Raw genomic sequence first — 21,817 nt, forward strand, 5'->3', positions numbered from 1 at the left:
AGTAGTTGTAGCACGCAGGCTCAGTAGTTGTGACTCACGGGCTCAGTAGTTGTGGCTCGCAGGCTCTAGAGCACAGGCTCAGTAGTTGTGGCACACAGGCTTAGTTGCTCCGTGGCATGTGGGATCTTCCCAGACCAGGGCTCGAACCCCTGCATTGGCCAGCGGATTCTTAACTACTGTGCCACCAGGGAAGCCCAGAAGGCTTAATTTTTAAGGGACAGGTTCTAACAAGTTGAGAGGAAAAGGGAGCTGGGAGAGTTTCAGAGAGGGAGTAAGTTCTGGGAGAGAATTTGTATGAGGGAATTGAGGGTAAAGAGGAGGCATAGGCAGTATAGAAGGAAGGATTGAAATGGTGCTGGAGGCAGAGTCTGGCCACAAGAAGCCAAGGGAGAGAAAGGTGGTGCCAGAGGTGGAGCCTGAGACAAAGAAGCCAAGAAGAAGAGCCTGAGACTTCAGGAGCCATTTTATCTTTCTTTAATCATTTATTTGCCTCAGTTAATCTTAAAATCTTATTTTGCAAAGAAGCAGTTTTAGGTTCCTGATAATGTTTGGAAGCCTTAAAATGCCAGTTGAAATAGGCATACCATTCAGCTCTATTTCTGAGCTATTGTAGTCCAGTTCAGTTTTAAGGAAATTAAGTTTGGGGATTTTAAAAGTTCCCCAAAATGGCCATTGAGGGCTTCCCTGGTGGCGCAGTGGTTGAGAGCCCGCCTGCCGATGCAGGGGACACGAGTTCGTGCCCCGGTCCGGGAAGATCCCACATGCCGCGGAGCGGCTGGGCCCGTGAGCCATGGCCGCTGAGCCTGCGCGTCCGGAGCCTGTGCTCCACGACGGGAGAGGCCACAACAGTGAGAGGCCCGCGTACCGCAAAAAAAAAAAAAAAAAAGGCCATTGATATTCTAAATTGCCTTTGGACAGGTTGGTCCATTTAGTTAGAAATGTGCGTGAGGAAGGACCACAGCTTTTAAACATAAAATTGGCCAAAGTCCCAGGGTGTGGGGGCCACAGATAACTGGGATCCCATTTCTCAGAGGCTTTCCTCTAGAGTAAAAGAACAATTTCCAAACAGCTCGAAAAACTTACAGTTCGAACAGCTCAATTCAAACAGCCTGCAAGCTAACACCAGCCATTTCTTCATACACAAAGAGGGCATGAGCTTGGATCCAGGAGAAAGACCCTCCAAATTCCACGGTCAGCAAGAAAAGCAGTGGGCTCAATTATGGGTACCTCACCTGTTTGCTCACCAGTCCTGGAGTCTTCAGGGGTCTCTTCTGGTCCCCGTATGGGCCACCAAAATGTTGACCTAAATCAAATAGATGACCAGACATTTCTCCAGCAAAGATGGGCTTATTTGAGATCAGCAGAGAATTGCATTTCAGCGTCTGCAACCATGGTGAGCCACATGCAAGTTCCTGCACAGCAAGGGAAGAACACTTTTATAGAGGGGAAAGGGAAATTGGGAACACTATAGTAAACAGAGTCCATAGCTTCTCATTGGCTGAGTCCTTGCCAGGAAGGAAGAGGAGTCTTTCTTCCTCCTGTTTGGGCTCTGCTACCATCACAGGGCATGAGAGCTCCTTCTTGTGGTCCCTCAACACTATTTAATTGAGGTGTCTGTTTATCAGTTTTTTATACCTTACTTGAACAGAGTTTCTGGAGAGAAACAAGGAGCATTCATTCATTCAACATATATTTATTGAGCATCTACTATATGCCAAAAATGTTTCTAGTTCTTATAGATACAGCAGTCCAAAAAAACTGACAAAAATCTTGCTCTTCATAGAGCTTACATTCTAATAGGACTTAACAGACAATAAGCAAGATGAATAAATAAAATTTCTGCTATGTTACATACTGATAAATATTATGGGGAGGAAGGTAGGAAAGGGAACTAGAAAGTATATAAGTGGGGAGTGCGAATGAGGGATGGCCTCACTGAGATGACTTTTGAGAAAATATTTGAAAGAAATGAAGGGAAAGTACCTTTGAGAATATGGGGGATGGGGGGAAGGGATGTTACTGATAGATGGAATGGCAAGTTCAAGGCCCTAAGATGAGAACATGCCTCTTGTGTTCAAGGAACAAGTAGCTCACATGCCAGAACAGAGTGTGAGGGGCAGAGTAGTAGATGATATTGATCAGAGAGGTAATGAGGGCCGAGATCACATGAATCCTTTAAGATCACAATAAGAATTTTGCCCTTTAATCTGGGTGAAATGGAAAGAAGCCTTTGGAAGGTTTTGAGTAGAGGAATGATAAGATATGACTTGGATTTTAACAGGATCTCTCTGGCTCCTGTGTTGAGAATGGGTCAGAGAGGGATAGGATGGCTGTTGCAATAATTAGAGGAGTACCTGGAGCCAGAGAAGTGGAGATAGTGAGATATGATCAAAATCTGGATATATTTTGAAGGTTGAGCCAACAAGATTTGCTGACTGTCGGATGTGGGGTGGTGTGAGAGTAAGAGAGGAGTCAAGCAGAACTCCCAAGGTTTTTGACCTGAACACCTGAAAGGATGGAAATGCCATTACCTGAAATAGGGAAAACTCAGAGCCAAGTTGTTATTGGGAGCAGGGGGCAAGGGAGTGGTCAAGGGACAGGTGGGTATCAGGAGCTCAGTTTGGGTCATGTTAAGTTTGAAATCTCTTTTGAGACATCAAATGGAAATGTCAAATTTGCAATTAGATATATGAATCTGGAGTTCAGGGAAAAGGTAGGTGCTGGAGGTAGAAGTTTGAGTCATTAGTTAGAGATGAAGAAGTAACAGCAAAAGGTGCTGAGAAGGAGCGAGCAGAACAATGAGAAGAAAATCAGGCCTGTGTGGTGTCCTTGTCCTGGAAGCCAAATGAAGGAAGTGTTTTCAAGAAGGAAAGTGGAAGCTCGGAAGCAAGGAAGCACATGGCATACAAGAAGGAAAGTGGTCAACTGAGCATTAGTTTATTAGATCCCTGAGAGAAAGCATGTACTAAGTGGAAATGGTAAAAATGAGGGCTCTGGAGGTTAAATTTACTCTTTCCACTATTGTGCTTGTATCAGTCTTGACTGCATGACTGTTTTTTTTTTCAATATTTATTTATTTGGCTGCATCGGGTCTTAGTCACGGCACGCAGGTTCTTTTTTATTTTTTTAATGTTTATTTATTTTCTTATTAGTCATCCATTTTATACACATCAGTGTATACATGTCAATCCCAATCGCCCAATTCATCACACCCCCACCCCCACCCCCAGCCGCTTTCCCGCCTTGGTGTCCATACGTTTGTTCTCTACTTCTGTGTCTCAATTTCTCCTCTGCAAATCGGTTCATCTGTACCATTTTCTAGGTTCCACATATATGGGTACGCAGGTTCTTCGTTGCAGCACGTGGGCTTCTCATTGTGGCAGCAGAGTGCATGGGCTTAGTAGTTGCAGCATGCGGGCTCTCTTAGTTGTGGCCCACAGGCTGTAGAGCACGTGGGCTCAATAGTTGTGGTGCGTGGGCTTAGCTGCCCCACTGCACGTGGGATCTTAGTTCCCCATCCAGGGGTCAAACTCGCGTCCCCTGCATTGGAAGGCAGATTCTTACCACTGGACCACCAGGGAAGTCCCTGCACAACTGTTTTGAATTGTCCTTGAAACAAAGCAGTGCTGCTTTGGGATTGGGTTTTGTCTTAACACTGCACTCCTCCTGTTACCTGGAGGAACCTGATTGCTGCCTCATACCTAAGTCATTTCCCCTTTACCGTGTTCTGGTGTTGATCGCCTTTAAGAAGGGAGAATACTTAACTCAGCACTCTAAAATTTAGTAATGTTTAATGAGATTATGTCTGTGATGCCCTTGGTAAATATGAAAATAACCACCTAGAGAAACACAAAGCACTACTTTTACTACTACTTTTAGCATGTTATTATTTTTATTATCTTCAAACATGCCAACCCTTTCCTTATTTTGTGAACACTTATTCAAAATAGAAAGCTTTCTAAAATGAAAACTAACTTTTCTCTTTCTCTTCAGCCTACTTGCTGCCTTAAAGCTAGCCCTTAATAGAGAAACTAGGTCTGTTAAGTGTTATTTTCTGCTTTTTCCTTCCTGTCTTCTTAATCTCCCAGCTGTCTCAACTCAGAACCTTGTAGGAAGAGAGTTATACTTCAGAAAACTGTTTGCTTTGACATTTAAACAAGCCTCCATTTTGTTTTTCCATATTAGAATTTTTCCTCTTCCCCTCTCCCATTTCCAGCACTCTGAACTGTCATCTTTTCAGCTCATTCATTATTGTTAACGTTTGCAGATTATACCAGAGGAGGGAGACAGATTTATAAACACGTGTTCCTACCCAGCTGTTTCAAGAGTAGGAATAACATTCCTCTTCGAATTGTATACCTGCTGTCTATATACAGCTATGCTCATCTGCCCTTGTAAATGAGGTGCCTACTTCTAAGTCTTACCTTGTCTAGAAATAAATGTACCCTGTTCCTATTCAAATTGGTTATACAGTAATCAGAGCAGCCCATCACTGGGAGGAGACATCCATGTGAATTCACTTTGCTAACAGCCAGAGAGAATTTAGCCCAATTGCTTTCTTAGGAGGTTTGTCATTTCCCTTAAGATGCCAGGGCTCTAGAAAGGGATAGAAGTCCTGTCCTCTTTCCCCCTGGATGCCTCCCTACAGTCCTTTATGTATCTTTTATGTAAGATGAAGATAAGGGGACATATTAAGGAAGTTGTGTAAAAAGAATCAGAACCCATTAAGAGATAGCTGTGTAATGCCTTGAAGATCTGACCACTCATCAATAATGAGTAATGAGTGAATTACTTAACCTCTCTGGGCTTCCATTTCCTTATTTACAAAGTAGCTTTTTTTAAAAAATGTGTTTATTTATTTATTTTTGGCTGCATTGGGTCTTAGTTGTGGCATGCAGGCTCTTAGTTTGTGGCATGCAGGATCCAGTTCCCTGACCAGGGATCGAACCTGGGCCCCCTGCATTGCGAGCGCTAAGGCTTAACCACTGGACCACCAGGGAAGTCCCAGAGCAAGGATTTGGACTAAGGTTTTCTGACTGCAAGTTCAGTGATCTTTAGACAGCATTCTACATCAAAGAAGAATATAGTTGAGTTATTACAGATAGGCCCTGGGAGTGCTTAATCAAATAGTATTTTATTAGTCTATGACCAAAGACAAACAAAAGACTAATTCTGGAACCTTTTAAGTTGTTTTTTTTTTTCTTTTCTGCTCAGTTCTTTTTTTTTTTTTTTTTTTTCATATTTTATTTTTGGCTGTGTTGGGTCTTCGTTGCTGCACACGGGCTTTCTCCAGTTGTGGCAGGAAGGGGCCACTCTTCATTGTGGTGCATGGGTTTCTCATTGCAGTGGTTTCTCTCGTTGCGGAGCATGGGCTGTAGGCGCGTGGGCTTCAGTAGTTTTGGCTCGCAGGCTCAGCAGTTGTGGCACAGAGGCCTAGTTGCTCTGCGGCATGTGGGATCCACCCAGACCAGGGCTCGAACCCGTGTCCCTTGCATTGGCAGGCAGATTCTTAACCACGTCGCCACCAGGGAAGTCCAAATTCTAGAGTCTTATTCTCTAGATACATTACATAGAAAATGTGCCTTTGGGCACATTAAATTACTGTATTCAAACTTTCAACACATCCCTTTTGTTCTGAACACATAGCAAGAAGTAAAATATATAAAGTGAAAATCAGAGAACATGTTTGGGCTCACAAACAAAATAATCTTATCCATGGACCAAAAACAGAAGAGATGCAAGTCACTGAGTGAGGCTGAAACTGTGGGCCTGCTGGCCTCCAGGTGAACGGTGCCTGAGAGGTGAGTTCCTGGTACTGAAAACATCTATAGAGATAGTTCATAAATAGAGAGAACTTGAGGCCAGGGGAGTAGGATGCCACCCCCCCAACCAGTCTCGTGGAAGGAGACTTTTAAAAAGTTAATTGAACTTAGCAACAAAAAGAAATGAACTACTTACTGATACATGCAACAACATGGTGAATCTCAAAAGCATTATGTTAAGTAAGTGAAAGAAGCCAGATGTGGAAGACTACAAGCTGTCTGATTCATTTTATATGAAATTCTGGAAAAGGCAAAGCTATAGGAATATAAACCAGATTAGTCATTGTCTGGGGCTGGGGATGGTGAAATGAGATTGATTGCACAAGGGCTGAGTACTTTTTGACTAATGGAAATGTTCTATAAATTGATCATGGTAGTAATTATACAACTGTAAATATTAATCACACTCATCAAATTATATATTTTAAAATGAATGGATATTATTGTATATAAATTATAACTATAAAGCAGATTTTTTTAAAGGGTATATAGGTATAGGGCTTCACAACAGAGTGACAAGTGGCAAGTTAGTTGCATGGCAAATTGTGTAGATTCAGACAAAGGTGAAGAATTGGAGCAACTAATGAAATCAATCTACTGTATTAGGTTTGATTATAATAGAACCTACCTGTTGTTGGAGCTTTAAAAAAAATTGCCCTTGATAAAGAATTTGTTACTTAAAAAAGAAAAAAAGTTAATTGAGTGTAGGAGGAGGGAAGCCTAAGGAGTTGTGAAGAAGCTGCCTTCTGGTTCAATGATTAGAACTGTGATATCTTCTAATGGCTCAGGCCATTAGAAGACCTCTTCAGACTAGGTCCTTAGGGGGCTAGATGGAAGAAATTGCAAAACTATTAAACAGAGAAGGGGGGAAATTAGTAACAAAAACATCTCTTTCAAAAAAGAGACTGCAAACCAAAATTATATATAATAGAAATCTAATGCTAAGAAAGATAACCACCAAAAATTAACCAGGACTTCCATTTTCAGGAAGATGGAATAGACATACCTTTCCTGATTTCTCCCACCAAATACAACTAAAACACCTTTACATTATATACATATATATATATATATATATATATATATATATAAAAAATATAGAAATATCCAACAGAGGACTAGTATCTGAATACATAAAGAACTCTCAAAGCTCAACAGTAGAAAACAATCCAGTCAGAAAATGAGCTAAAATATGAACAGATATTTCACCAAAGAGGATATACAGATGGCAGATAAGCACATGAAAAAGATGTTTAACATCATTAGCATGAGGGAAATGCAAATTAAAAATCACAATATGAGATATTACTATACAACTATTAGAATGGCTAAGATTTAAAAGAGAGAGAGGGGACTTCCTTGGTGGTGCAGTGGTTAAGAATCCGCCTGCCAATGCAGGGGACATGGGTTCGATCTGTGGTCTGGGAAGATCCCATATTGCGGCGGAGCAACTAAGCCCATGAGCCACAACTATTGAGCCCATCCACCTAGAGCCCGTGCTCCGCAACAAGAGAAGCCACAAAATGAGAAGCCCGCTCACCGCAACGAAGACTAGCCCCCACTCACTACAACTAGAGAAAGCCCGCGTGCAGCAACAAAGACCCAGCACAGCCAAAAATAAATAAATATTTTTTTAAAAGTTAAAAAAAAAAAAAACTAAATGCAGCTACAATATGAACCAGTAAATGCATTCTTGGGTATTTATTTGGGAGAGATGAAAAACTTAAGTTCAGGGGACTTCCTTTGTGGTCCACTGGTGAAGACTTCACGCTTCCACTGCAGGGGGTGGAGGTTTGATCCCTGATCAGGGAACTAAGATCCCACATGCCATGCTGTGCAACACAGCCAAAACAAAACCAATAAATAAACAAATTTATTTTTAAAAAACAAAAGAACTTAAGTTCACACAAAAACCTGTACACAAATGTGTATAGCAGCTTATTCATAATAGCCAAATACTGGAAACAACCCAGATGTCCTTCAGCAGGTGAGTGGTAGGACAAACTATGGTATCTCCATACCAAACCACCAATAAAAAGGACTATTATAAACTTTTTTTATAGTTTATAGACCGGGGCACGAACCTGTGTCCCCTGCATCGGCAGGCGGACTCTCAACCACCGCGCCACCAGGGAAGCCCAGGACTAAACTATTGATACATACAACAACCTGGATAAATCTCCAGAGAACTATATGCTGGTAGAAAAAAAAAAAACAGTCCCAGAAGGTTATATACTATATGATTCCATTTATATAATATTTTTGAAATAACAAAATTATAGAAATGAGAAATAGATTACTAGTTGCCAGGAATTGAGGAGGGGTGGGGATGGGAGGGAAATGAGTGTAGCTAGGAAAGGACAACATGAGGTACCCTTGTGTTGATGGAAATATTTTGTGTCTTCATTATATCAATGGCAGAATCTCAGTTGGGATATTATACTATAGTTTTGTTGCAAAATGTTACCATGAAAGGGCATGTGAGATCTCTTCATTATTTCTTACAACTGTATGTGAATCTATAATTATCTCAAAAATTTTAAATTAGTTTTAAAAATTTAACCATCAGGAATTGAATGCACACCTAATGAAATTAACATATGGTACAAAGACTGTAATAAGTACGTTTAGAATTCTTAAAGAGAAACAGAAAAATAAACTATGAAAAAAATAAAACTATGAAAAAAATAAAACTGTGAACCAAACAGCCAGTAATTAAATAATGTCATGTAGATATGAAAAATTAACCAGTTTAAAATTTTGGAAATGAGAAAAAGTCATTTAAATATAATTATATATTATAGTCATTGAAATTTTTTAAAAACCTCAATACAGGGCTTCCCTGGTGGCACAGTGGTTGAGAGTCCGCCTGCCGATGCAGGGGACACGGGTTCGTGTCCCGGTCCAGGAGGATCCCACATGCCGCAGAGCACCTAGGCCTGTGAGCCATGGCCGCTGAGCCTGTGCGTCCGGAGCCTACGCTCCGCAACGGGAGAGGTCACATCAGTGAGAGGCCCGCGTACCGCAAAAAAAAAAAAAAAACCTCAATACATTGGATAAATTCTAGGCTGCATGTAGTCAAAGAAAAGATTATAAATTGGAAGAATCAAGCACAAAGAAAAAATATATGAGAGATCAACGTGAGTCCTAGAAAAAAAAAAGAATGGCAGAAAGACAGTAAATTAATATACAACAGGTAATGACTTTCCTGAATTAGAGAAATTCTAATTAGAAACTTAACTAGGTAGGTTGTACACTCCAAGTACTGTATACCAAACAGATAAATAAAAGTAAATTCAGGGAGACTTCCCCGGTGGCACAGTGGTTAAGAATCCGCTTGGCAATGCAGGGGACACGGGTTCCACCTCTGGTCCAGGAACATCCCACGTGCCGCGGAGCAACTAAGCCCGTGCGCCACAACTACTGAGCCTGCGCTTTAGAGCCCACGAGCCACAACTACTGAAGCCCGCACGCCTAGAGCCCGTGCTCCTCAACAAGAGAAGCCACTGCAATAAGAAGCCTGCAACGAAGAGCAGCCCCCACTCATCGCAACTAGAGAAAGCCCTCATGCAGCAACGAAGACCCAACACAGCCAAAAATAAATAATTTATTTATTTTTTAAAAAAAGAGTAAATTCAGTATTCTGGTTAAATATGGTAGGTTGAAAGTACATGTTTACCTCCTACCTTCCCCCTAAAACCCATTCAAATGTCAGTAAAGGGATTTTGTTTTTAAGATATATAAACTCACAAGGTAAAGAAGACAGACAGGTATAAATCAGTAAAACTTGGGACACTAGAAAGCAGATGTACAATGCTGATTTAAGAGACCTGAAAAAACAGAAGCTTGGTTGTTTCTTTGTTTACCTGAGGTTGGGAGGAAGGAGAGCCAAGAATAAGGAGTTTGCACCACAGATTTCTAGAAATATTCAGAAATTGGAAATATCAGTACCTTTGAACACAGGGAATATGGGGTGAAGCTGAAAACAGAAGACTGGCTGAAGGTCTAGAGAAGAAGCAAAGGCTGTGCATTATTATCCCCATCCTACACAGCCCCTCTGCCATTACAGAAAACTGATGTTCACTCTTCGGAGAGTTTCAACCAGAGCAGGGACACTGGGCATAGAGGAAGGCAGGGTGCTGTACCAAGGACCAAGTGAAAATCCATATAACATAGAGAAACTGGCAAGCAGGTAAGAAATTAAAGAGTTCTTCTCTGGGGGAATCTGACAAGTCCTGGAAAGGAGGAAAAATCTCTAGCAGTATTCATGGCTTAATGGAAAGGTCCACACATAGTGCTTCCAGTCCAATTTTTATTACTTTTCATTTAAATATGAACAAGATCCAAAGATCACCAGACTTTTTGAGGAAAACCTGAAAAACAAGAGAATGTAGGACAAAACAAACAAAAAAAGGAGTTAGAGGGAAAAAACTACTGAGAGAGCAAAAGACTATTGAGAGAAAAAAATATATAATGAAATATCTTCAGAGATAAAATACTGTATCCCATGAAACAAGGATACTTTTTTTAATTAAAAATGGTAAAAATGACAATTTCAGTATGTAGCCTAGAAGATGAAGGAAATCCCTTAAATATTCAACCAGAAGACAAAGAAATGGGAAATAGGCTAGAAAGATAAGAGGATTAGTCTAGAAGGTCCAAATAGGAGTTCCATTAAGCAAGCACAAGTGGCAAGTATAATTGATAAGAAGATAGAAAATTAATAAGGATATAGAAGATTTGAAAAACATCAATCAACTTGATCTATCATTTATAGACTACCCAACAACTGCAGAGTATACATTTTGAAATATTCTTTTCAGGTGCACATGGGATGTTCTTCAAGATAGACCATATTTTATACCATAAATTAATTCTCAATAAATTTAAAAGAATTGAAATCATATATAGTATGTTTTCTAATCACAATAGAATTATATTAGAAATCAGGAACAAAAAGATAGTTGGAAAATCCCCAGGTATTTGAAAATTTGACAACACTCTTCTAAATAAATCCAGAATCAGAAAAAAGCCAGGGAAACTAAATGTTTTGACCTGAATGATAATGAAAACATATCAAAACTTGTGGACTGCAACTAAAGTGGGCTATGAGGGAAATTTATACTTTAAATGCTTATATTAGAAAAAAAGATCTAAAACAGGGGTTGGTGAACCTTTTCTGTAAAGGGCCAAATAGTAAATATTTTAGGCTTTGAGGGCCATATAGCCTCTATTACACATACTCAACTCTGTCTGCCTTGAGGCGTGAAATTGGGCATAGGCAATGGGCAAATGAATAAATGTGGCTATATTCCAATAAAACTTTATTTCTGAGCAGTATTTGAATTTCATATAATTTCACATGACAAAATATTATTCTCCTTTTCATTTTTTTCTACCACTAAAAATGTAAAAATCATTCTTAGCTTGTTAAAGATATTTATAAAATATTTCATGGTAGAATGTTTATGACCTTGTGATTAGACATAAAAAGCACAAACAATAAAGGAAAAGCTGGGCTTCCCTGGTGGCGCAGTGGTTGAAAGTCCGCCTGCCGATGCAGGGGACACGGCTTCGTGCCCCGGTCCGGGAAGATCCCACATGCCACGGAGCGGCTGGGCCCATGAGCCATGGCCGCTGAGCCTGTGCGTCCAGAGCCTGTGCTCCGAAACAGGAGAGGCCACAACAGTGAGAGGCCCGCGTACCGCAAAAAAAATAAATAAAGGAAAAGCTTAATATATTTGACTTCATTCAATGTAAAACTAACCAAAAATAATTTAGAATTAAGGCAAAAAAAAAAAAAATTAAAAAGTCCATGGGGCTTCCCTGGTGGCGCAGTGGTTGAGAGTCCGCCTGCCGATGCAGGGGACACGGGTTCGTGCCTCGGTCTGGGAAGATCCCACATGCCGCGGAGCGGCTGGGCCCGTGAGCCATGGCCGCTGAGCCTGCGCGTCCGGAGCCTGTGCTCCACAACGGGAGGGGCCACAACAGTGAGAGGCCCGCGTACCGCAAAAAAAAAAAAAAAAAAAAAAAGTCCATGTCAGGGAATTCCCTGGAGTTCCAGTGGTTAGGACTCTGTGCTCTCACTGCCTAGGGCCAGATTCAATCTCTAGTCGGGGAATTAAGATCCCACAAGCTGTGCGGCGCCTCCAAAAAAAAAAAAAAAAAGTCTATGTCAGACATTTTATACCATATTAAATTCCAGGTGGATCAAAGATTAAAATATTAAAAAATCAAGCCATAAAAATACTAGAAGAAACCATAAGAGAAAAAACTATTAATAAAGTGATGGAATGGGGAAAGCCTTTTGAAATATGATAAAAATTCTGAAGCCATAAAAGATTGATAAATGTAACAACCTAAAAGTAATTTCTGCATAGCATTAACCACCGTTGCAAATGACAAACTGAGGGAAATATCTGATTTGTAGTACAGTCAAAAGGCTTACTGTGGTATATAAACAGTCACAAATAAGAAAAAGACTATAATTCAGTAGAAAAATGAGAAAAGGATATGAACAGACAGTTCATTAGAAGGTAAATACAAATGTCTCATAATGGTATCTTGTAATGAAATGCTATACAAACTCATAATAAGAAACATGACATTAAAACTACATAAAACACCATTTTTCTCCAGTCAGATTGGCAAAACCAGAAAGTTTGAGAATACTATGTTGCCACAGGGAAGGGACAACAGGTGTTCTCATGAACTACTGGTGGGTTTATAAATTAGTACATCCTCTCTGAGGGCAAATTGGCAGTATTTATGAAAAATCCAAATACAAATGCTCTGTGATTAGCAGTTTTACTTATAGGAATTTATCTTACAGATATATTCTGTGATATGTAAGATAAGACATTTGTACTAGGTTATTTATTCAGCGTTATTTGTAACAGCAGAAGAATGAAGCAACCTAAATGTTCATCAACAGGGGACTGGATAAATAAATGTTGGTACGGTTTGAAATCATTCATATGCAGCCATTGAAAAGAATGAAGTAGTTCTATGTTTACTCGTGGAATGATCCAAAATATATGGTTATGTGGAAAATGTGCGGAACATTGGTGTACATTGCTACCATTTGAGGAAGAATGTATAAACATATTTGCTTATAAATATATAAAATACCTCTGGAGGAGTACATGGAGATATCCATGGGTGTTTCTGAGTATGGGACCTGCAAAGCTGAAGAACAGTGACAGGAGGGACACTTCATTTTATGTTGGGGTTTGTCTGCATTTTTTTTTTTTTTTTTTTTTTGCTACCTTTTAAATTTTGGAGTGTGACTATGGTATCTATTCAAAACCATTTTTAAATAAAATGAACATGTCAGGAATGTTCACTGTGATGTCATTTAAGAGTGAAAATGTGCAAGAAACATCTAAATTTCCATCAACAGTATGTATAAATTGTGGTCAAATCATGCAGTGACATACTTGAGCACCATTAAAATAAATGGGTTAAGCTCTTCATGTCAACATTGATAAATCTCAAATTTGTAATGTTAAGTGAGAAAGGTAAGTTATATACCCAGCATGATCCTATCAATGGCAAGTTTGAAAATATAGTAAACAGTGGTTTTCAACTATGATGTTTTATTCTTTAAAAAATAAATCTGTTGCAAGTATAGCACAAAATTTTATAAATCCATTGAGCTGGGTGGTGGGTACATGAGTTTTTGTTTAGTTATCCTTTGTATTTTTTTAGTGTATTTGAAATACTGTGTAATTTTTTAAAAGTTAGGAAAATGTGCCTTAACTGGACCATGGAATCTTTGCAACCATTGCCCATCCTAAGGGGCCCTGTTAGTGTTGTAGGCAGTTCCTGTGGAACTATTCCAGCCTAATGCTGTTAGGCCCACTGGGACCTAGAGCACCCCCTAAACCCTCCTACTGGAGCCAGAATGCTACTCAGATGGAAAATACTCTTCTCGGTGGCCAACAGCATTTCTCTTCTCAGATATAGATCTGAGTCTTCTTGTCTTTCAGGGATGTTGGTGGTGAACGTAACATGGAGGAACAAGACTTACGTAGGTACACTTCTTGACTGCACACGACATGACTGGGCACCCCCCAGGTAAGCACTCTACAGCTTTTTAGCTTATGTTAATCTGAACCACCCTCATCAGTGATCCCTTATACCTTTATCCTGTTAGAATTGGACAGCTTTTAAAGGACAGTTACGTTATAGAAACAAGGGAAGGCATTATATTCATCTGGCATTCAAGAAGAATAAATCAGTGGGTAGGAATGGTGAGAAGATCCTATTTAAGCCTTTATCTGGAATGACTGAATTCTGGCTTCTACCTACAGTCACCTTGAGACCAAGGCCAGAATCTGACTACAGGTGAATAAGCATTCATTGATGATGTTTTTTGACAGCAGCTATCTCTCAGAAGTTTAAACTCGAAAACATCTTCAGTTTCATAAACTCCACTAGACAGTCTGGGTTTCACAAGGACCTTTTCAAGTTGCAGTTGGCCGTAAGACTGATATTTCAGTGAATAGCACTTTACGGCTTGTTCCTAATATTAATTTCCAGTTTGTCAGGGTTAGGGGAACCCAAATCTTGGGGAATAATTTATAGTTAGTATGTAGATAACATTCTAGGAGCTCACCATTTAATGCAGTTACCATGCTTTCAGAAGTTCCTTTAACAAATCATATTCACTGAAAATGATAGTTACCATATGGACAGTTCTTCTGGAGGCTGCAGCTACACTGGTTTGAAGATAGCTTTTTTTCTTAATAATATCCTGTTGTGTTTGTCATTTGCCAAGGTTCTGTGACTCTCCCACCAGTGACTTGGAAATGCGCAATGGTCGGGGTAGAGGCAAACGCATGCGTCCCAACAGTAACACACCTGTCAATGAGACAGCCACAGCCTCTGACAGCAAAGGGACCAGCAGTAGCAGCAAAACCCGAGCAGGAGCCAATAGCAAAGGCCGTCGGGGCAGCCAGAATTCTTCGGAACATCGCCCAGCTGCCAGCAGCACCTCTGAGGATGTCAAGGCCAGCCCTTCCTCAGCTACTAAGCGGAAAAACAAACCCCTTTCAGACATGGAGCTGAATTCTAGCTCAGAGGACTCCAAAGGGAGCAAGCGTGTCCGTACTAATTCCATGGGCTCAGCCACTGGCCCCCTCCCTGGGACCAAAGTGGAACCCACTGTTCTAGACAGAAATTGTCCTTCCCCAGTCCTGATTGACTGTCCCCACCCAAACTGCAACAAAAAGTACAAGCACATCAATGGACTTAAGTACCACCAAGCTCATGCCCATACAGATGACGACAGCAAGCCAGAAGCAGATGGAGACAGTGAGTACGGAGAGGAGCCCCCCCTGCATGCAGACCTCGGGAGCTGCAATGGTGCATCTGTGTCACAGAAAGGTTCCTTGTCCCCTGCCCGCTCCGCTACCCCCAAAGTTCGGCTCACAGAGCCCCACAGCCCTTCTCCTTCAAGCAAATTCAGCACAAAAGGCCTCTGTAAGAAAAAGTTGAGTGGGGAAGGGGACCCAGATCTCGGGGCCTTATCCAACGATGGCTCTGATGATGGACCCTCAGTAATGGATGAAACAAGCAATGACGCCTTTGAGTCTTTGGAAAGGAAATGTATGGAAAAAGAAAAATGTAAAAAGCCCTCTAGTTTGAAACCTGAAAAGATTCCTTCCAAAAGTTTAAAGTCAGCCCGGCCCATTGCCCCTGCCATCCCCCCACAGCAGATTTACACCTTCCAGACAGCCACCTTCACAGCAGCAAGCCCAGGCTCCTCCTCAGGCTTGACCACCACAGTGGTCCAGGCCATGCCCAACAGCCCCCAGCTGAAGCCCATTCAGCCCAAGCCCACTGTGATGGGAGAACCTTTCACAGTCAACCCTGCCTTGACTCCAGCCAAGGACAAGAAAAAGAAAGACAAAAAAAAGAAGGAATCTTCAAAGGAACTTGAAAGTCCTCTGACCCCTGGGAAGGTGTGTCGAGCAGAAGAAGGCAAAAGCCCATTCAGGGAATCATCAGGAGATGGGATGAAGATGGAGGTGCTCCTAAATGGCTCCTCAGACCCCCACCAGAGCCGACTGGCTAGCATCAAGGCGGAAGCTGACAAGATCTACAGCTTCACGGACAATGCTCCCAGCCCTTCAATTGGAGGCTGTAGCCGCCTAGATAGCACTACCCCTACCCAGCCCATGACCCCCTTACATGTAGTGACCCAGAACGGGGCTGAAGCCAGCTCAGTCAAAACCAACAGCCCTGCATACTCCGACATCTCTGATGCGGGGGAGGATGGGGAGGGCAAAGTGGAAAGCGTCAAATCAAAGGACCCTGAACAGTTGGTTAAGGACGGGGCCAAGAAAACCCTTTTCCCCCCTCAGCCACAGAGCAAAGACTCACCATATTACCAAGGCTTTGAGAGTTACTACTCTCCAAGTTACACACAATCCAGCCCAGGGGCTCTGAACCCCAGCAGCCAGGCAGGAGTGGAGAGCCAGGCCCTGAAGACAAAAAAGGATGAGGAGCCTGAGAGCATAGAGGGAAAAGTGAAGAACGATGCCTGTGAGGAAAAGAAACCAGAGCTGAGCAGTTCCAGTCAGCAGCCCTCCGTCATCCAGCAACGTCCCAACATGTACATGCAGTCCCTGTACTACAACCAGTATGCCTATGTGCCCCCCTATGGCTACAGCGACCAGAGCTACCACACCCACCTCCTGAGCACTAACACAGCCTACCGGCAGCAGTATGAAGAACAGCAGAAACGGCAGAGCTTGGAGCAGCAGCAGCGGGGACTGGATAAGAAGGCAGAGATGGGCCTGAAGGAGCGGGAGGCAGCACTCAAGGAAGAATGGAAGCAAAAGCCGTCAGTTCCACCAAGTCTCACCAAGGCCCCCAGCCTGACAGACCTGGTGAAGTCAGGACCCGGGAAGGCCAAGGAGCAAGGGGCTGACCCTGCCAAATCAGTCATTATTCCCAAGTTGGATGACTCTTCCAAGCTCCCCAGCCAGGCCCCGGAAGGACTTAAAGTAAAGCTGAGTGAGGCCAGCCACCTAGGCAAGGAGGCCTCTGAGGCGAAGACAGGTGCCGAGTGTGGCCGACAGGCAGAGGTGGATCCAATACTCTGGTACCGACAGGTAACTGTTCTGGAAGGAAATAGAAATACCGTTTGATAGTTTTTCTGTCTTCCTCACAAATCAGGGCTGTCCTTTTGTAGGGAATCAACAGAATACAGATTTGCAGAATAAATCTATAATTTTACGGATTCTTTACTTTGGTAAATCATTTTAACTTTTTTTGTTTGTTTGTTTCTTATTTATCTTTGGCTGCGTTGGGTCTCTGTTGCTGCACGCGGGCTTTCTCTAGTTGCATCGAGCGGGGTCTACTCTTCGTTGCAGTGCGCGGGCTTCTCATTGCGGTGGCTTCTCTTGTTGCGGAGCACGGGCTCTAGGTGCGCGGGCTTCAGTAGTTGTGGCACGTGGCCTGTAGAGCGCAGGCTCAGTAGTTGTGGCACACGGGCTTAGTTGCTTCATGGCATGTGGGATCTTCCCGGACCAGGGCTCGAACCTGTGTCCTCTGTGTTGGCAGGCGGATTCTTAACCACTGCGCCACCAGGGAAGCCCTAACATTTTTTTTTAAAAAAAGCACTTTTTACACCAGTAAAAGGTGTTTTTCGCATTTGACAAGAGAGGCCCAGGCAAGTTAGCTTGATTTGTCTGGAATTACTTGAGACTTAACTGGCAGAGCCAGAACTGGAACCCAGGTATCTAGTGATTCCTAGTCCAGTGTTTCTTCCACTGTGTGGTTCCTATGGAATGAGTTAATGGTGGTCTCTCCATTTTTTAAAGTAGGCCAGAAGTACACAACTCACAGTGAGTTACTCTCAAAAAGGTTTTCTAGGCAGAGTTAGAACTAAGAACTTGGTCTTACATTTTGCTCTGTTCCTCAGACTTAGAAAGTCTCCCCTTCCCTCTTTGTGCCACAGTTAGACCACCCTCCTCTGAGCGGGGCAGCACCTGTAGCTCTCTGCCCCTGAGTTTGCTCTGAAGAAGGGAAACCACCTAAATATCGTTGGAAAGGGAACGGCTTCTTCTAGTCAAGGAGTCCTTTCCCCAGAATGCTTGTTCTCGCCTAGAGAAGACCCACTGGTGGATTTTCTCTTTCTTTCACCACATCTTATTTCCTTTTATGGGGGGAGGAGACAGGCATTTAAGCAGGAGGGACCAGAGGTGATTTTAAACAAAGGTCAGTAGAGGCCAAGATCCTGCTGTGCCCCAGATGTCTAGTATTATCTGCTCTGGTGTTTCTACGGGGACATTGGGCTTGAAATCTGTAAAACGCTCAGAGCTCATTCTGTGATTGTTGTAGGAAGCAGAGCCCCGGATGTGGACATATGTTTATCCTGCTAAGTACTCAGACATCAAGTCAGAGGATGAGCGGTGGAAGGAGGAGCGGGACCGCAAACTGAAGGAGGAAAGGAGTCGGAGTAAGGACTCTGTGCCCAAGGAGGATGGGAAGGAAAGCACAAGTAGTGACTGCAAGCTGCCCACGTCTGAGGAATCCCGCCTCGGGAGCAAGGAGCCCCGACCAGGTGTCCACGTGCCTGTGTCCTCTCCCCTAACCCAGCACCAGTCCTACATCCCCTACATGCACGGCTACTCCTACAGCCAGTCCTATGACCCCAACCACCCCAGCTACCGGGGTATGCCTGCCGTGATGATGCAGAACTACCCAGGTACGGCACCGAATTCCAGCTGCTGTTCCATTCAATGGGAAGGTAAATGAGGCACCGATTTCGAATCCAGAGTTTTCTTGCTCAGCTCTAAGGCTTACTGAGGCTCAGGTAGATGACAGCTCTGATTTGAATGTGGCCTTGTGTGAAGTGGGCACTAATCCTGAGCTCCTTGAATGACCCCTACTTACAGTCTGTGGGACCACTTCTCCCTCCCTTGCACTAGCTAGAGGGTTGACTCTACAGTCAATTTTTATGGGTAACTAAAGGCAAAACCCCCTCTCTACCAGAGCCGTCTTCCCTCAGCTGGGATTTTCTAAACACATACTCTAGGGACTCCCCTGGTGGTCCCAGCGGGTACAGGTTCAATCGTTGGTCAGGGAACTAAGATCCCACATGCCTCGGGGCATGGCCAGAGAAACAAACAAACAAAAACACATACTCTCTACTTTTGCAATGTGCTCTAGGCACTGTGGGGAATACAAAAGAAATAGCGGAAGACTAGCTCAATCCCCTCAAGGAGCTTACAACTTAATTGTAGCAGGAGAGAAACGTGGAACAAATAAAATTCAACCCAGGAGAGTGCCTGTATTCATTTGCAAAATTGTGTTTAGCTGTAAGGTCAGGAGGCAGTTGGTGACGGGAAGAGCAGTTTGAAGTCATACTGGGGGTAAGTCCAGCTAGAAAGATTCAGTCTGGGAAAGATAAACTCTTTATACTGCCATCCATGAGTTCTTGGGGAGGGAGGCACAAGGTAGGAGTTAAAGTGTTTTTTAACTTGTTAGAAGAAAAGGCTCACTTTACTCACTGATCTCTGTTGCCTGAAGAGCCATGTGGGGTGCTTCTGGGGTGGAAGACTCTTTCACTTCTTGGAGCTCCCACCTCCCTATAGGAGAGCAGCTGAAATAGGCTTGATATTGACATTATAAGGCAAATACTAAATAGGACACTTAAGCTTTTCAAACTGAGATAGGAAATTGTCTCATCCTGTAGTATTCCCTTCTCCTGTTACCCCAATCCTTCTATATAAAAACAGTTGTTCTATTTGATGAGTACCTGCTCTGTGCCAGGCACTGGACTAGGTGATTTATGTACATTATCTTATTTAATCTTCTCTGTCATCCTATGAAATAAGTATTGGTATCTTCATTTTGATGGTCAAGAAACTGAAGCTCAGAAGGTTAATTTGAGCTAATTAATTTGTTAATTTTGTTCAGGGTTACCTAACTGGTAAGTAGAGGAAGGATTTGAGCCCAAGGACATCTCCATATCCAATATCTTTCAAATCCTATGACTGTATCACCTCTCCAAGATGAATCTGAGATTGGGGCTCTAAGGAAGTTGGTTCCCCAGAAACTGAGGGCCATGTTCCTAATATCCCTTAGCTGTTTGCCTCTAGAGCTCAGTAAAGGAAGTACACACTGAGTCTCAGCCTGAAGACACTGCGGTAGAAAATATATCTCAGCCTGAGCCTCACCAGGCTCACTGAAGCAGAGTTTCTTCTCCCTCTCCCATTTCTTTGACTGCTTTATTTCTCTTCCCCAGGTTCCTACCTGCCTTCCAGCTACTCTTTCTCCCCGTATGGCAGCAAGGTCTCAGGGGGTGAAGATGCTGACAAGGCACGAGCCAGCCCCAGTGTCAGTTGTAAATCCAGCTCAGAGTCCAAAGCCCTGGACCTCTTGCAGCAGCATGCCAGTCATTACAAGAGCAAGTCTCCCACGGTGAGGGAAGTGCAGTGACACTGACTGTTGTCAGAGACAAATAAGGCCAGATCCAGGGTCTGGGAGAAGATGGACTAGTTCAAGTCCTAACCACAGTGTGGTTTGGCTGACTTGACAATAGCTCTGCCAGGCACCTCCTTGATTCTTAGGTGACCTGCATCTTTAAGGAGTTGTAATGTGGGCTCTGGGCATCTTGCTTTCATGTATGTGTCTCACAGTAGAGCTTTTGTGTCTGCTTTCCTTTCCAGATAAGTGATAAAACTTCTCAGGAGAGAGATCGGGGAGGCTGTGGGGCGGTTGGGGGTGGTGGCAGCTGTAGCAGCGTCGGGGGAGCAGGCGGGGGTGAAAGGAGTGTTGACCGGCCCCGAACCTCCCCTTCTCAGCGCCTGATGTCCACACACCACCACCACCACCACTTGGGGTACTCATTGCTCCCAGCACAGTACAACTTACCCTATGCAGCAGGTAAGCCTCACTTCCCCACTTCCTATCCTTTCTACTCCATCCCAGTAGCACTGCCCACAGCAGGGGGCCCCTGGCAAGAACCGCCCCCCCCCCCTTTTTCCCCTTGAGCGTCTCATCTGTCCATAGTCCTAGCCTCCTGCAGACAATCAATAAAATCATGACATTTGTTTCATCCCTTGGAGCTTGGGGATTCTCAAACTCCTCCGGAAAATTGGCTTTGATATTCAGAATAAGGAGCAGGTGTTCCCACAGCCAAAGAGTAACAAGCAACTGAAAAACAGAGCCTGACTATCTATCCCGAGCCGCTGTATCTATCCAAGTATCAGATTTTCTTCTGTCAGCACCCCGGAACTCAGTGGAGCTAGGAATTTAAGGCGAAGCTCTTCCCAATACCCACTCAGCTGGCAAAAAGGGAGAGTGCTTAAGGGGAGGGTCTGGGAGTGCCACACTAACACATCCTCCTTCTCACTCAGGGCTTTCTTCTACAGCCATTGTTGCCAGCCAGCAAGGCTCCACTCCTTCACTCTACCCACCCCCCCGGAGGTGAGAATGGTAAGTAACTTTTTAATTTGGGGCAACACCTAGAGAGCAGGGATAGGTGATACCTGGATCACAGAATCCCTGCAGAGCCACGGTGAAGGATAGCTCTGTGGGCTGTGGTCTGGAAATGGCGGAACCCTGGGCAAGCCTCTTGTATAAGTCTCCCATGAAGCCATCTGTCTCTGAGAGGAGCTGTGGAACACGTCTTCCCTAGCGACCAGGACTGGCCTCCTCTACAGTTCATTTTCTTGGAGCACCACCCTGTGGTTCTTTTTACCAGCGGGCTGAATACCTGGTTATCTGTCCATGTTTCCCTTGCAGAAAGAACACCAAGTGCCCGGATAAAGTCAGCTTCACGGGCCCAGACTGGCTCACCCAAGGAGGTGCTGGAGGTGCCATTTAGACATCAGTTAAATGGTATTGATCATCCTGTTTGCCGTTCCCACCATGACTGAAGGCAGACCCTTGGTTATCTCGCCTCCACCAGACCCCCGGACTCCCTGACCCTCCCTCTTCCTCAGGAGCTGGAGAGCCGGTACTTAGCAAAAATA

The 21,817-nt window shown here is 43.4% G+C and overlaps 1 protein-coding gene across 1 annotated transcript in view; it reads left to right on the top strand.

Moving 5' to 3' along the window:
* ZNF609 (zinc finger protein 609) overlaps positions 1–21,273 on the top strand; it is a 222,528-nt gene extending 201,255 nt beyond the window's left edge. Inside the window, exons 4-9 of the mRNA XM_065872148.1 lie at positions 13,814–13,901; positions 14,605–16,945; positions 18,177–18,543; positions 20,086–20,261; positions 20,510–20,726; positions 21,200–21,273. Coding sequence (XP_065728220.1) covers positions 13,814–13,901; positions 14,605–16,945; positions 18,177–18,543; positions 20,086–20,261; positions 20,510–20,726; positions 21,200–21,273 — 3,263 coding nt within the window. The remainder of the gene's footprint in view (positions 1–13,813; positions 13,902–14,604; positions 16,946–18,176; positions 18,544–20,085; positions 20,262–20,509; positions 20,727–21,199) is intronic.
* The last annotated feature ends 544 nt before the right edge of the window (positions 21,274–21,817 follow it).

The sequence above is a fragment of the Phocoena phocoena genome, chromosome 2 (genome assembly GCF_963924675.1).
Source record: "Phocoena phocoena chromosome 2, mPhoPho1.1, whole genome shotgun sequence".
NCBI lineage: Eukaryota > Metazoa > Chordata > Mammalia > Artiodactyla > Phocoenidae > Phocoena > Phocoena phocoena.